General features: G+C 63.8%; 1 protein-coding gene across 1 annotated transcript in view; it reads right to left on the bottom strand.

The window, feature by feature from the left end:
- The window catches only part of FBRSL1 (fibrosin like 1), a gene marked incomplete at its 3' end in the record, with an annotated part of 84,864 nt that overhangs the window by 13,301 nt on the left and 57,484 nt on the right, over positions 1-14,079 (bottom strand). The window contains exon 6 of the mRNA XM_082852861.1: positions 1,047-1,092. Within this exon, the coding sequence (XP_082708987.1) occupies positions 1,047-1,092 (46 nt within the window). The remainder of the gene's footprint in view (positions 1-1,046; positions 1,093-14,079) is intronic.

Genomic DNA, 14,079 nt, shown 5'->3' with positions numbered 1-14,079 from the left:
CAGAGACGGGAAGGATGCAGCCAGAAGCCAGGGACGCCCAGGTTTGCCGGCGATACCAGGAGCTGGAAGAGGCAGGAGGGACCCCTCCCCCGGAGCCTCTGGAGGGAGCGCAGCCCCGCGCACACCGGACTCCAGATTTCTGATCTCCAGAACCACGAGCAGGTGAACGCCTGTTGTTTCAAGCTGCGCGGTTTGCGGTCATTTGTTGAAGCGGATACGCCCTGCGTTACTTCCGTGTGAAATGCCAGCTCAGCGTGCCTGGCTCCTCGGAGCCTCTGGTGGGCCGCCTTACCCAGACTCCCCAGCAGGCGTCTGCTCGGCTGCGATGCTCTGACTTGAGGAAGGGGCTTCTTGAGTTCAAGGCACGTAGAGGCCATGCCCGGCTACCAGGCCAGCAGGACCACAGGGCTGCGGGTGCCCCAAGGCCTGTCCTGTGTGGTCACATCCTGAGGGAGCCCTCCAAGCAAAAGGGCCCCTTCTCTGCGCTGGGTCCAGTGAAACCCCCTTCCCGGCCACAGCCCACAGCCGACAGGCTGGGTCACAAAGGCCTATCCTGGCCTTGATGGGACCGTGGCCAGACATCCACCCTCCAGAACAGTGCCTGCCAGAAGAGCTTTGTGGGACAGTGAGATGCTGGGTACCTGCGCCATGCCACTCGGGGCTCACTGGCCAGGGCCTGGGTGTGCTGGCGGGGCCGCATCCCGAGCCGGGAGCTGCTGGCCACCCCGGAGCCCCTGAGCCCGGGGAAGTGCGTTCCTCACGGTCCCGAGCAGTGCAGGGACCCCGCTTTGGGAACCGCCGCTCCAGCACTGCCCAGCTCTGGCCGAGACACTGGCCCCGTTCTCAGCTTCCCTTGTTTCCTTGGGGTTTTCCCCGGGGGTTGGCGGGGGGGGGGGCGGGCTGCATCCCTCAGTAAATGACAGCACCCAACTCCTGCCTGAGGCTCTGCACCTGAAACCCAAGACAGCCTAACTTGGGGGCCGCCACGGACTTCAGGAATGTGTCCTGTCCCTTCCTAGAGGCCAGGAGCCCAGGGACACACGTACCTTTATCGGCTGCCGGGGCAAAGAGCTTCTCGGAGCCCACAGACGCCTGGAAGAAAGAGAGGAGGGTCAGAGGCCAGAGAGACCTACAGCGCTGGGGTGAACCTGGCCCTCACCCCCTGCCCCCGGCACCCAGGAAACAGGTCTGGGCAGGTTCTGCGCACACAAGGGCCGCCCAGCCTGGCAGAACACATCCTTCTGTGCCCACAGCCCCCATGGAGGAGGGTGACCACACCCAGGCCCAGCTGCAAGTACTCGGACACAGGTCATTGTCCTGTGATCAGAGAACCCAGGACGCCCCACTCAGCAGGGATGCGGGGGCTCAGCAGGGCCCTGCTGGGTGGGGCACCAGGAACCCGAGGGCTCCGCTGGGCCTGGCACTGGAGGTGGCAGGGTGGGGGCAGCAGAGATGGGATGCCCCCGCCCCCCAGCCCCAGGCTGCTGGACATCACCTGCCACGCCCCAGACATGCTGCGTCCCAGGTCTGGGGACCCCGGCCACCACTGATGCACTGAGTATCCACGTGGAGTGGGGCCAACCCACTTCAGGAGGGAACGTGGCAGTTTCTGACGGGCCCCTGGGCCGCTGGGGAGACGCCCCTGCGTGTGCAGGGCCTTGGGAAGGACAGGGAGGATGAGGGTGTGGCCCACCCGCTGGCTCGCGGCCGCAAGCCCGTAGGCTGTTCTGAGCAGACCTTTCTTCCTAGCTGGTGTTGCTTTCAAACAGTTTCGCTGAGATATGATTCACATACCATGTAACACGCCCACTGGAGGCACACAGCTGTGAGCAACCATCACCTCAACCTGTTTTAGAACATTTTCAGCCCCAAAAAGAAACCACATGCCCTTCAGCTATCAGTCCCCCCAATCCTCGCACCTCCCGCCGCCCCGGGCACCACTACTCTGCTTCCAGGGTCTCCCGATGCCCCCATCGTGGACGTCCTCGGGGAGAAAGCAGACAGTGGTTGCTGTTGGCGTGGGGTGACTGAGTACCAAAGGGCATGAGGCCTCCCCCCAGGACGTCCACTATCAAGAAAGACAGAAAACAGCGGGGGCTGGCGAGAAAAACGTGGGGAAACTGGAACCCTTGTGCGTTGCTGGTGGGAATGTTAAACGGTGCAGCCGCTGTGGAAAACGGTATGGAGGTTCCTCAAAAAATCAATCACAGAACTACCGTGTGATGCGGCAATCCCACTCGTGAGCATATGTCCAGAGCACTGAAGGCAGAAGCTCCAACATGTATCTGTCCACCCACGATCACAGCAGCATTATTCACAATAGCCAAAACGTGGAAGCACGGACTTCCCTGGTGGTCTAGTGGCTAAGACTCTGCGCTCCCAACGCAGAGGGCCTGGGTTCGACCCCTGGTCAGGGAACTAGATTCCATATGACAGCAACTAAGAGCCCGCCTGCTGCAACTAAAAAGACCCCACATGTGGCAACGAAGATCCCGAGCGCCGCCACTAAGACCCGGTGCGGGCCAAATAAATAAATACTTTAAAAACCCCAAAAAACAACAAACGTGGAAGCAACCCAAGTGTCCATAAACAGATGGCTGGATAAACAAAATGTGGCGAATACACACAATGAAATATTATTCAGCCTTGAAAAGGGAGGAAACTTTGACTTGGCAGCAACGTGGATGACCTTGAGGACGTGATGCTTAGTGAAGCAAGCCAGTCGGAAAAGGACAGATCCCGTGTGCTTCCACGATATGAGGCCCCCAGAGCAGGCAAGTCCACGGAGACAGGGAGCAGGCTGGCGGGTGCCGGGGGAGGGGCGGGGCATTAGTGTTTGACCGGGACAGAGTTTCAGTCTGGCAAGATGAAGCAATTCTGGAGCTGGAGGGTTGCACAGCGATATGAATGTATTTAATGCCCCGAGCTGTACACTTAAAATGGTTAAGATGGTAATTTTGTTACGTGTACCTCACCATGATAAATAAAAAACGTAAAGAAAAAAGCGTGAAAGAGCTCTCTGGGGGTGATGAAAACATCCTCTGTCGGACTCTGGTGGGGGGTATGTAGTGGGATGTATTTGTCGAAACACCAAACTGTACACTCAGAACAGGCGCGTTTTGTTTGCACGTAAATTGTGGTGCAAGAAAGTCAATCATGAGACGGGGACTGAGGTGAGAACAGACTGACAGGTGAACAGAACAGAAACAGGAGTCCCAGACAGTGACGCACACAGGAGGCCCAGCACAGGCAGGGCCCGGGTCTGTAGGAAAGGGCAGGAGCTGCTCGGACTGAGGCTCCCCGGGCCCGTGTCACTCCAGGCCTGCTGACGGCAACGTGCAGAGCGAACCGTGAACAGACCCCTGCGCCCCTTACACTCGTGCTGGGCTGGGGCCTCCTGCCTAACCACGCCCCGAAACCCTGCACTGGGAAGAAAACAGGTGGCAAACGCAGCCCGAAAACACAGGCCCACGCTCCTCGGGCTGGACTCGGACCCGCACCAGAGGGGAGTCCCCAGCGGAGGATCCCCCGCCCAGGGGAGCGGGGAGCTGAGGCCCGGCGTGCCCTCTGCAGGGAGGCTGTGGCTTTACCTCTTCCTAAGGGTGTTCCCGAGGCATCCTGCGTGGTGAGCAGCCTGGATCGTGGCCTTGCCCGAGGAGACCCCCGGGGGGTGGGCGGGGATGGGTGGGTGAGGGGTCCACCTGAGCTGGGGGTCCGCGGGGTCAGGACGGCAGAGTCAGCAGCGCCGGCCCTCCTACCGCTCAGGGCCAGGATGGGGACACCTCACGCCGGCTCACTCTGCCCCAGGCATGGCCCCAGCTCAGCTGGGAGCTACGGCCAGGGGCCCCCAGAGCCCTGTATCCTCCCGCAGAGGCCCATGAGTCACCGTTCCTCCCACCCAAAGAACCCCAGGCCTAACAGGACTGGACCCTCGCCATGACCCCAGGAGGGGGTCCTGTTGACACTCCCACTTGAGGCCACACAGCCCGAGTGACAGCTGCTTAATTACTAGCTGGTCTCGTTAACACTCTCACAAATTAATTCTCCACACAGCAGCCGAGAGTATCTTTAAAAACCAAACCAGAACAAGTCACCCTGGACTGAAAACACTCCAGTGCCTTCCCACCGCCCCAAACTACAGTGTGAGCTTCTCCCCCAGCCCCGAAAAGGGTGTGGCCGGCCGGCCTGTCTGGGCCCTTGACCCAGTGGCTTCGGCCAAGTCCCCACAGGCCTTCCCAGACCCCGTCAGTCTGAGGGTGCCCCGCCCCCACTGGCGCACGTTTAAATCCTCTTCACCTGCTGCCCTGCAGCAGCGGGAGAAGGGCATGAGTGGGCAGGGCTGGCGCCGCCCAAATGAGATGGGCCAGAGCAGGGGCAGCCACTCTGCTCTCCGGAGGCCGCCCCCTTAAGGTCTCCATCACCTGAGGCACCGACAGCCCCTCCGGGCCTGGGGGTGGTGCTGCCCGTGCAAGCAGCCCACCCCAGTGCCTTATCGGGCGCTATCAGCAGGTGCAGTGAATGAGCTCAGCCTGCAAGCTGTCATTAGCTCCCAGGGCTGTGGTCGCTGGGCCACTGGGAGGGGGAGGGGCTACTCCACGGCAGGTCGGCGTGTGTGCCAGCCCTCACCTGATACAGCAGGGCACCCCGACCCACCAAGGCTGGGGTCGCAGAGGAACGTGATAGAGGCGTCACTGTGAGAAAGTGCGTTTGCTCCTGCGGGGCAGGACTGCCCTCGGTCCGAAATTGGGGGTGGAGGGAAGAGCGGCAAGTCCAGTTAAGGCTGCAGGCGCCGCCGCTGCCCTGCCCGGGAGGCCCAGCTAGGCCAGTTCTGGTTCACTTCAAGGCCCCAGAGCCAGGAGGTGGCGCCCCAGACACTGGGAAAGTGAAAGGGGAGCACAGGAGGGAGTGGAGGGGGGCGAGGAGCGGCGACGGGGAGCGTCTTCCCTGGCCCTGCCGAGCCCTGGGATGCCACCCGGGCAAAGGAGGGAGGCAGGTGGCAAGGCCACTGTCCCCTGTCCGTCCGGTCCTCACAGCCACACTGCCCAAGTTAAAGTTTGCTCAGGGAAGCTGAGGGATCCAAGTCCCCACAGGGGTCGTGGGCAGGGACCTGGCAGGCTTCCACCGCACGGCAAGGGCCGGGATACCGGGCCAGGCACAGCCAGGCCCACTGGAGAAGGCTCTCAACAAACACCCACAGGCACCCTTAGCTCCCAGGACCTCTGAGGCCGTGGCTCAGGCTCCAGCCCTTCCCAGCACAGGCACAAAGCCACCCCTGCTGGGACTTGGCCCAGGTCGAGGTCCCTCGGTTCTTTCCCTTCCAGGACAAGGGGTCCGGAGCCGGCCAGCTGACCCAAGGCGGGTGGGCAGCCCTAGCGCCACCACCAGATCTGTGCTAATAACTTCCCGAGGATTATCCACTGGGACTTGACCCAGGCAGCGCCGGCACCCTCCAATCCTGGCACTGAGCCGGTGTGGGTGTGAAAGGAAAGGGTCACTTCAGGCCAAAGTGCAGGTTGGAGGTCCCCGGGCTGCAAGTTCAGGGTCCCCGTGGAAGGGGCCCGCTCCGTACGGAGAATGTCAGGGTCAGCACTCTTTCCCCGGAGATACGCAATCCCGGCCGCGGGCGGGGGTCAAGGCGCGCTTTGTTTGCGAGGACCCAACCTACGGGGCAGCCTCGGCCCAGACACGCGGCACAGACTCCGCCGGCCGCGCCCCGCCCCAGACAAAGAGCTCCAACTCCGGGCAGGTGAGCGCGGCGGCGGCCGGGAACCCGGGCGGCCGAGCCCGCGCCAGGGCGCAGACAAAGGCGCGCGTCCCCCAGCGCCCTGCCCCGCCTCCGCCGCGGGCCCCCCAGCGCCCTGGCCGAGGCCCAGGACTCTCTGCGGGTCTGCCGCCACGTGCGCCCCAGGGGCGCAGGCGGAGGTACGTGGGGTCTCCGCGCGCCCGGCTCCCGTGAGAGACGGAGTGAGCAGAGCGCCGGGGGCCTCTCCCGCTCCCCGTTCCTATAGAAGGGGCGGCTGCTCTCTCAACCCCGGCCCCCAAAGTCCCGAGTTCCTCCCCGCAGCCACCAGCGCTCACTCACCGCGCGGGCGCCCCGGGTCCGGCGCGCTCTGCAGGCGACCGCCGCTAGTCCTCGTACCGGAGCCGGAGTCGAAGCTGGGCGGCATGGACGCGGGCCACCGCCAGCCTCGGCCCGTCGAGGTGGCCCCTCTCCCGTGGCGCGCTGCCTAGCCGGAACCCAGGCCGGGGGCGCGCGGGGCACGCATGTCCGCCGCGCCGACTCGGCGCGCTCCGGGCGGCTCTCGGTGCGCACTGGGCTCCCGGACGCCGTCGGGCGCGGCGCAGGGCCCACAAGCGGCGGGGACGGAGGCGGCAGGCTCACTGCTGGCTGGCGCGCAGGCGGCGGCCAGGGAGCGCGGCGGGGCGGGGCGGGGCGGGGGCGGGGGCGGGGCGCGGGCAGGCCCGATTAATCCAGCCCCGAGACGCAGATCTGCCCGCACGGGGCCGCGGACTTGGGTTCGAGCGTTCGCCGTCCCATCCCCGTCACCAGGTCAGAGCGCGCGGTGCCAGCTGTACCGAACGCTGTATGGGCCGGCTCCTCCGACGCTCACAGCAACGAATATGGATGGCTCCTACGCCCAGTTTACAGGGGGGGAAACTGAGTCCCGGAGCGGCGAGGTCGAGGAGCTGGGACTTGAAGGAAGGACAACAGAGCCCCCACATCTGTCCGATGTAAGCTCCGCCCTCAGTTTCACCATCTGCGAAATGGGGATGCAAAGTGGGAGAAGGGGTCCAACTAGTTACTGTAATTGCGAGTACACGCCAACCCTGACCACTACTCCGGAGCCACCTGGCCGCTCCGTGGGCTCAAACCGAGTTCAGATCCAGGGGGAACAACCGCCCCTTGAGAAGGCCGAGTATATGCCCCACATGGATCCAGGCCCACGGGGTGGCACCTAACATTCCAGAGCGCGCAGGTGCAACACCAGGACGCCAGCAGCACAACTCCCAATCATGACACTTGCTGCAAAACGATCCACGGAGGGTAAGGGGGCCGAGGGGCTCCTGGAAGGAGTTTGAGAGCCCACCTCTAAGCTGCTGTGGGGCTAGGGGCACCAGGAGGTCAGCTCTGGCGAGGCCTCCAGGGACCCACAGCTTAGAGCCCAGGTTCAGGGCCTGCATACGCCTGCCCTAAGCTGGGTGATCAGAGGCGGGTCCATTCAGCGGGGAAGCGCGCAGCCATTCAAACGGGACCCTGGGACACAGCTCCAGAGCCTCGGGCACTGGGCCAGCGCTCCCTTTTCAAAAGGCGGCAAAACACAGGCAGACACATGCACTTACACAGCCCACAGTTAATCTCCAACCGTAAAAAAGAAATGGCCAACGGTGCCAGCCTCTAGGTGGGGCTTTTAAGTCCTTTTGTTCTGTTTGAATTATTTACCAATTACATATATTCCCCTTACCCCGCCCCCATAAACATCATACCACGAAACCCTGTTTCCTGCCATAAAAACAGCACATATGTGGCACCGTGCTGAATGGCTTCTAACCAAGAAATCACTGGGCCCTCACGCCTATCCTTTGAGGACATACTATTGTCATCTCCGTTTTGTTGATGAGGAAACTGAGACAGAGAAGTGAGGTGACATGCTGGAGGCCACGGAGCTGGTATGTGGCAGGGCTGGGATTGGAAACCCGGCAGTCTGACCCTGGGGTCCGTGGGTTTAGCCAAGACGTGCTCTTCCTCTAGGAGAGCAGTAGAGACCGGTCCTGGGATGTGGGATTCTGGCGGGAGAACCCTGACTCCCAGGCTGGGGGGTGGCTGTACCTCAGGGGTGGGTGTCTGCTGGCCCATGTGCCCCCGTGCCCACTGCACCGTGCCCCAGCAGGGTGTGAGCTCTTGCACTTGGCCCAGCTCCAAGGCCTCTGGCAGCGAAGGGGAAAGGTGTTCACGCAGTGGGGTGTCCTGATCTACCCCTCTGGGGTCAGCAGCACAAGGGCCCTAAGCCCAGAAGTCTGTGAACCTTACACAGCAAAGTGGAATTAAGGTTGGTCAGTTGACCCGGAGATGGGGAGACGATGCCATGGGCACAGCTTAATCTCAGGGTCCTTACTAGTGGGAGGAGAGGCGGGAAGACGCTGCCCTCTGGCTGTGAAGATGGAGGAAGGGGCCGGGAACCCAGGCATGTGGGCGCCTCTACAAGCTCAGAAAGGCCGGGAAGGGATTCTCCCTGGAGCCGCAGAGGGGCCGGCCCAGCCCACAGCTTGACTCCCGCGGGGACACTCCTGTGGGACTTCTGGCCTCCAGACTGAGAGATAATAGTGTAGTACTCGGCTGCCGAGTTGGTGACAACCTGTCACCGCAGCCACACTCAGCTACACTCACAGCCAGGACCCCGACTAGGGGACGGAATGCAGAACAAGCCGCCCCACCGGCAGGCCTGAGTCAAGCTCACAGCCTAGTGGGAGAGAAGGGCCACACACAGGGAGACAGGTGATACGAGTGCAGATGGGGTAGACAGACAGTAAAGGGCAATGTGAAAAGCAGTGACGGGCACTGATCTGATGGCAGCTGGGGGAGCCTTCCCATGAGGCCCGTCTGAGCTGAGACCTGAAACATGAGAAGGACCAGGCTACCCTGAGGGGAGCTCAGGGAAGAGTCTTCTGGGGCGGCCCCAGCCAGTGCAAAGGCCTTGAGGCAGGAACAACCTGGCAGGGCCAGCCAGGGAGGTGGGGTGGGGCACAGGGCCTTGAGGGCCATGAGAGGGCTTGGGCATTTGTGTTGAGCAACAGGAAGAGATGTGTGTGGGATCTGAGGAGGAGACGGACGATGAGGTCTTTAAAAAGACCCCTCTGTAGGATCCGCCACAGGGCTGGGTGGGGCGCAGGGAGCTGGGCTAGGAGCTGCAGTGACAAGCAGGCATGGGGATGACAGGGGGTAGGTGGTGGGGCCCCTCCAGAGGTGGGGACAGGGGCTCTCCCGCTGGAGATGTCAGCTGGCAGTGGTTACGGAGCTTGGAGCTCTGGGGGCGGTGACCCTGGTGCGCCAGCTCAGGCAACCTCCCCCAGTTGAGCCGCTGAATCCTCGGGGCCCCAAAGGTACACTGCATCATCATGTCTCCTCCAGATGAGCAGCCGGGCTGCACCCAGTCTCTCCCAGCTACCTGGAGACCCCACCCCTGGCAGTAAAAGTTTCCTGGAGCCAGTGGCGGTGGGGAGAGCGGGTGGCACCCGAGGGCTGGGCCAGCGCCGGGGACCAGCGGGAGCAGCTAGGAGCTCCTCCAGCCGCAGCCCGGCCTCGTCTCCCGGTCCAGACCAAGCCCCTGGGTCTGACCATCAGGTCATGGTCAAGGTCTCAGTGTGCCCCCCGGCTCCTCTCCCACCACAGCCTGACCTTGGAGGAACCTGTCTTCCCGTAATGACGCGGCTTCACTTCAAACATCATTCTTAAGACCACCTTGGGCGCTCATGGTCCTTGAAAAGGCCGCAGTCCTTGCCAGGCTACCTCAGAGCCACGGCACCGCCCTCTGGTTTGGGAGTAAAGTCAGACCTTGGGCAGGACTGGCTTTAATTCTGTGTAGAAAGGAAAGTGGCTGTGATGTGAAAGATTTAATGAGGTTAGAAATCTAGAAGGAAACGGGGCGGGACTAGATTACCAGGAGGGACATCCCTGTGCGACTTCCAGGCCAAACAGAGGTAACCCACTCAGGGCCCGCGCGTGGTGGGCAGGGCCAACAACCAATCTTAGAACCACATCTGTCATCGTTCCACAGAGCAAGGGGGAGGTGTCGTCACAGGGGCCATGGAGGGGCTCCACCCACAGCCGGGGGACACTGGGAGTGCCCACCCCGCGGCCAATCAGCCACGTCAGTCGCTGGGCTCCGCTGGGCTGGGCTAAGGCGCTAACAGCTGGCCCGCTCCCTCGTGGCTGCCTCTCTGGGGGGCAAGTTGATGCAGGGGCTGCAGACGAAGGCCTGTGGGCCGTGTGACAAGGACACCTGCCGAGACAGGGTCCCATGCGTGTGAGAAGGCCAGTGTGGCTGGGGGGGGGGGTGTCACTGGGGGGATGGGGGCCAGGCTTCCTGGGCTGGGCTCCCCAGCCTCGGTTCATCCTTGCCGAGCTGCGACTGTGGCCTCACACAGAGCGACCCCGTGGCTGTGGACCGGAGCGCAGACGCTCTGGGCCAGGCTGGCGGGCTCAGCGGAGGGGAGGGCGTGGGAGGCGGGGCGGGGTCCAGAGGGTCCTCGCTAGCTGGGCATGTCCATCATTGGTGTCCAGTGTTGGGAAAGAAGCAAAGGCCAGAAAAATCTACAAATGCTCACTAATGGGCCGACCAAGGGTGAACTCAGACCCCGCTCAACGCTGGCTCGCCCTCCTTACTGACCAGAAAATGCAAGTTCAGTGCAGAAGGGCAGAGGGGTAACTGCAGACTGTGCCGAAGATGTGAGGGTGCGTGCAATTGAGAAGACCCTCTGGAAAGCCTTGCAGGAGGGAGGATCTGATGGGCTGGGGAGAACGGCCGCGTGGATGCTGCGTGAGGCTGAGCGGGGCTTCTAGGGCGCAGGAGGCCCTGGGCCCTCTGCAGCCCTCAGCGCTGCGGCCACGACAACCCTCTGCGGTTTGTGCTGCCCGTGAGGCCGCTGCGAGCAGGCCAGGGCAGCCTGCTGCGGCGGCTGAGTGTGGCCCCCAAAGACATGCACACCCAGAACCTCAGGATGTGACCGTGTTTGGAATTAGGGTCTTTGCAGCTGTGATTCAGGATCTTGGGGCGAGTGCACCCTGGACTGGGGGCCCAAGTCCTATGACTGCATCCTTCTGCACAGAGGAGACACAGACACGGGGGTGCGGGAGGGAGGCCACGTGACCACGGAGGCGGAGATGGGAGCGATTCCACGAGCTAGGGAACCCTGAGGCCACCAGGGGCAGGAGGCCTCCTCCAGGGGAGCGCGGCCCTGCCCACACCTTGATGCCAGGCTCCCGGTCTCCGGGACGTAGGAGAACAACTTCCTGTGGTTTAAGCTGCCCAGTGTGTGGTACTGGGGTCCACTGAGTGTGCGGTGGGCACCCTGACCAGCCCACCCCTGAGGGGAGTGGGTTCTCAGCCGGTGTCTAATGCAGAAGCCATGAGCTCCAGGTATCAGGAGGGGCGTGTGGGCACTGAGCGCACCCGTGTATGTGCACACGCGAGTGCCCGCTGAGTGCACGTGTGTGCGACACTCCGTGGGCGAACACGCGCACGTGTGCGGGTGTGAAGGCGTGCGTGTGCGCGCGTGGGAGCACGCGCGTGCGCGACGCAGGGCAGGGACGTGCGGCGGCTGCCTGTCCCCAGCCGCGTCTGCGTCTGCACGAAGGCCACGGAGGCCTGGCTCTCTTCAGCCAGAGCAACGGCAAAGCCCTTCCTCTCAGGGCGGCGCCTCCGGTCCTGCTGGGGACCCGGGGGCACAGCGCCGTTGTGGCGCTGATCCAGCTCTGCGCCGTGGCAGGGCCGGGGCGTGCAGGGACGGGATGGGGGGTCTCGGCCGCCCTCTAACCCCTGCCCCAGCCACCCGACTGGTCCTCAAGCTCTGACCATTTCTGAAAGCATCTGCTTGTTCTACGTGCTTGGCCTCTGCCTGTGCCCTGACCAATCCGTGGTTCCCCCAGGTAAGGACCACCCACCTCGCAAGCCTGCACCAGGCCCCTGGTGCCCCCGCCCAGTGAGGCCCCCTCCGAGGCTAGCAGGGTAGGTGTCATCTGAAGGTGCTACGACCCCTCCAGGCACAGAGGGGTATGGACACCCCAGGGCCAGAGGACAACCTCCCTGTAAGCGCCCACGCAGCCCGGTGCATCCCTGCGGGAGCCCGGGGAGACCTGGAGGTGGATGCGGGAGCTGCCCGGGGTCCTGCTCAGCTAGTTCTGGAAAGGCCAGGGCAGGGGAGGCAGCAGGGGCAGCTGGCCCCCACCGTGGAGGTCTTCCTGCCTTCTCCTCCAGCCTCCCGGCTCCTCCTCGGCCTCAGCGTTCCCATTCAGCTGGAAGGTGCAGGTGCAAGTCCCGCCCGGCACTCAGGTCTGTGTGACCCCAGCAAGAAGTTAAACTCTCCGCACCCAGCTGTCTGCTGAGCACAGCGGGCACTCCCACCTTCGCTGCTGTGCCGGGCCTCACGCTACACGGCGCTCGTGGACGGGGCCCCTGGGGTCGGTGCCCACCCCCCATTCTCTGTCCCTGGCGGCCATCACACCTGTCTCATCTATGCTGGGACACCCCTCAGGCTCCTCAGACCCAGCACCTCCCAGACTGAGACCCTCCCCTACCTCTATCCCGTGGCGTCCTGCGGCCCCCTACGTGCCCAGGGCCGTCCCAGGGGAGCAGTGGGTTCCCGAAGGCATCAGCGGGTTCTAGCGTCCCAGCCCACAGGCCCTAGTGGGCCTGGATGGACCCAACGTGATCACAAGGGGCCTCATAAGAGGGAGGCAGGAGAGTCAGAGAAGAAGACGTGACCTCAGAAGCAGAGGTCAGAGTGACGAGGGGAGGAGGCTACGAGCCCAGGAACACGGCAGCCTCCAGAAGCCGGCCAGGCAAGGAACCACGTTCTCCCTGGAGCCTCTGGAAGGAAGCAGCCCTGCTGATGCCTTGGTTTTGGCTTAGGGAGACCCATTTTGGGCTTCTGACCTCCTGAACTATAAACCTGAGCTGTTTTAGGCCACCCAGTCTATGGTAATTTGTTACAGCAGCTGTAGGACACGAGCGCCTCTCCCACCCCTGCATCCACAGCCCAGGCCTCTGCCCTCGCCTTCTGGGACTCTTGGCAGTAGCCTGACGGTGCCTGACTCCCCCGAGGCCTCCGGTCCTGGCAGATCCTCACTCTGTACCTCGGGTTCCTCGCTGAGGTGGGGCTGCAGGACAGATGCCGCGTCAGAGGGTTATCTGGGGCGGAATGAGCTGACGCGTGCAGGGCCCAGGAGGCGCGGGCTACATTTCAGTCATCGGATCGTGGTCCTTGCTGGGACCTATGTGCCGCCCCCGTGCCTGCCTGGGACCCTCAGTGAGCAAACCGCCAAAGGCCCTTCCTCTTCCTCGGGCAGCCCCGTGGGAAGACACGCTCTGGTTGGAGCAGCCCTAGGTCACGGTGCACAGCCCGGAGCCCCTGTGAGGACACCCTGGTGAGGTCACCGGTGTAGGACCCCCTGCACCGGGGAGCACCAGCTCCCTGCACCTCTGTCCCCCCAGCACCCGGCCTTGGAGGGGGGCCCGCGGCTGGGAGAGAGGAAGACGGGTGCACCTCCTACAGACTACGGGAAGGTGTTCTCGGGAGCGGGGCCGGGCCGGCACACGGAGGAAACCTCTGTGAGCAGGGACGCTCCGAGGGCAAGCAGGGGCGTCCTGCGGGAACTGGGGGCGGCGGCGGTGGCGTGGGAGGCAAGTACCAGCGGGGCCCGGGATGCAGAGGGGAGCTGCCCCGAGACGGGCGGCAGGGACGCACGCCGGACGCTGCGCGGAGCTGCTGTCGGGCTGTCGTGCCCTTTCCTGGCTGCCACAGGGACCTAAGGGGTGGGTCCAGCGAGCCTCGTGTCAGAGGTGAGAAGGCGGGGACTCAGAGGAGGCCCCCGTCAGGCATCAGGCGTCAGCGCCTGGACCAGCGTCCGTGCTCACTGCAGACTGAGGGCCCCGAGCAGCGAGGCGGACCCGGGGCCTGGGGGGCGGACGCCCGCCCGGCCATCTCAGCAGCAAGCGCCGACCCCCCAAGCCCCAGCCTCCCCCCCGGGCCACAGGCACCCCCACAACCCCCGTTCGCAACGCTGAACTAGAGAAGAGCGAGGCTCAGGGCTGCAGGGCTGCCCTCGGAGGACACCCGGCCCTCCGGCCAGCCACCTGACGGCCCCATCCCCGGCCCTGCCCGTTCCCGCAGCCCAGTGCGGGGAGCACGTCCTGGAGGGCTGGAGGGGCAAGCCTGGCGGGCAGGCCAGACAGACACCCCTCAAGAGAGGGCTGGGTGCTGGCCGGGCCGCTCAGGCAGACGGCAGCCGGCCCAGACCAGCAGGCTGCCTGACGAGCCCCACACAATTTTTCACCCCGTATTTTTCCAATAAAACAACAGTTA

This window comes from Leucopleurus acutus, assembly GCF_964270905.1.
Source record: "Leucopleurus acutus genome assembly, chromosome: 13".
NCBI lineage: Eukaryota > Metazoa > Chordata > Mammalia > Artiodactyla > Delphinidae > Leucopleurus > Leucopleurus acutus.
Note: the sequence above shows the minus strand (reverse complement) of the source record. Positions and strands in the feature narration are given on the sequence as shown.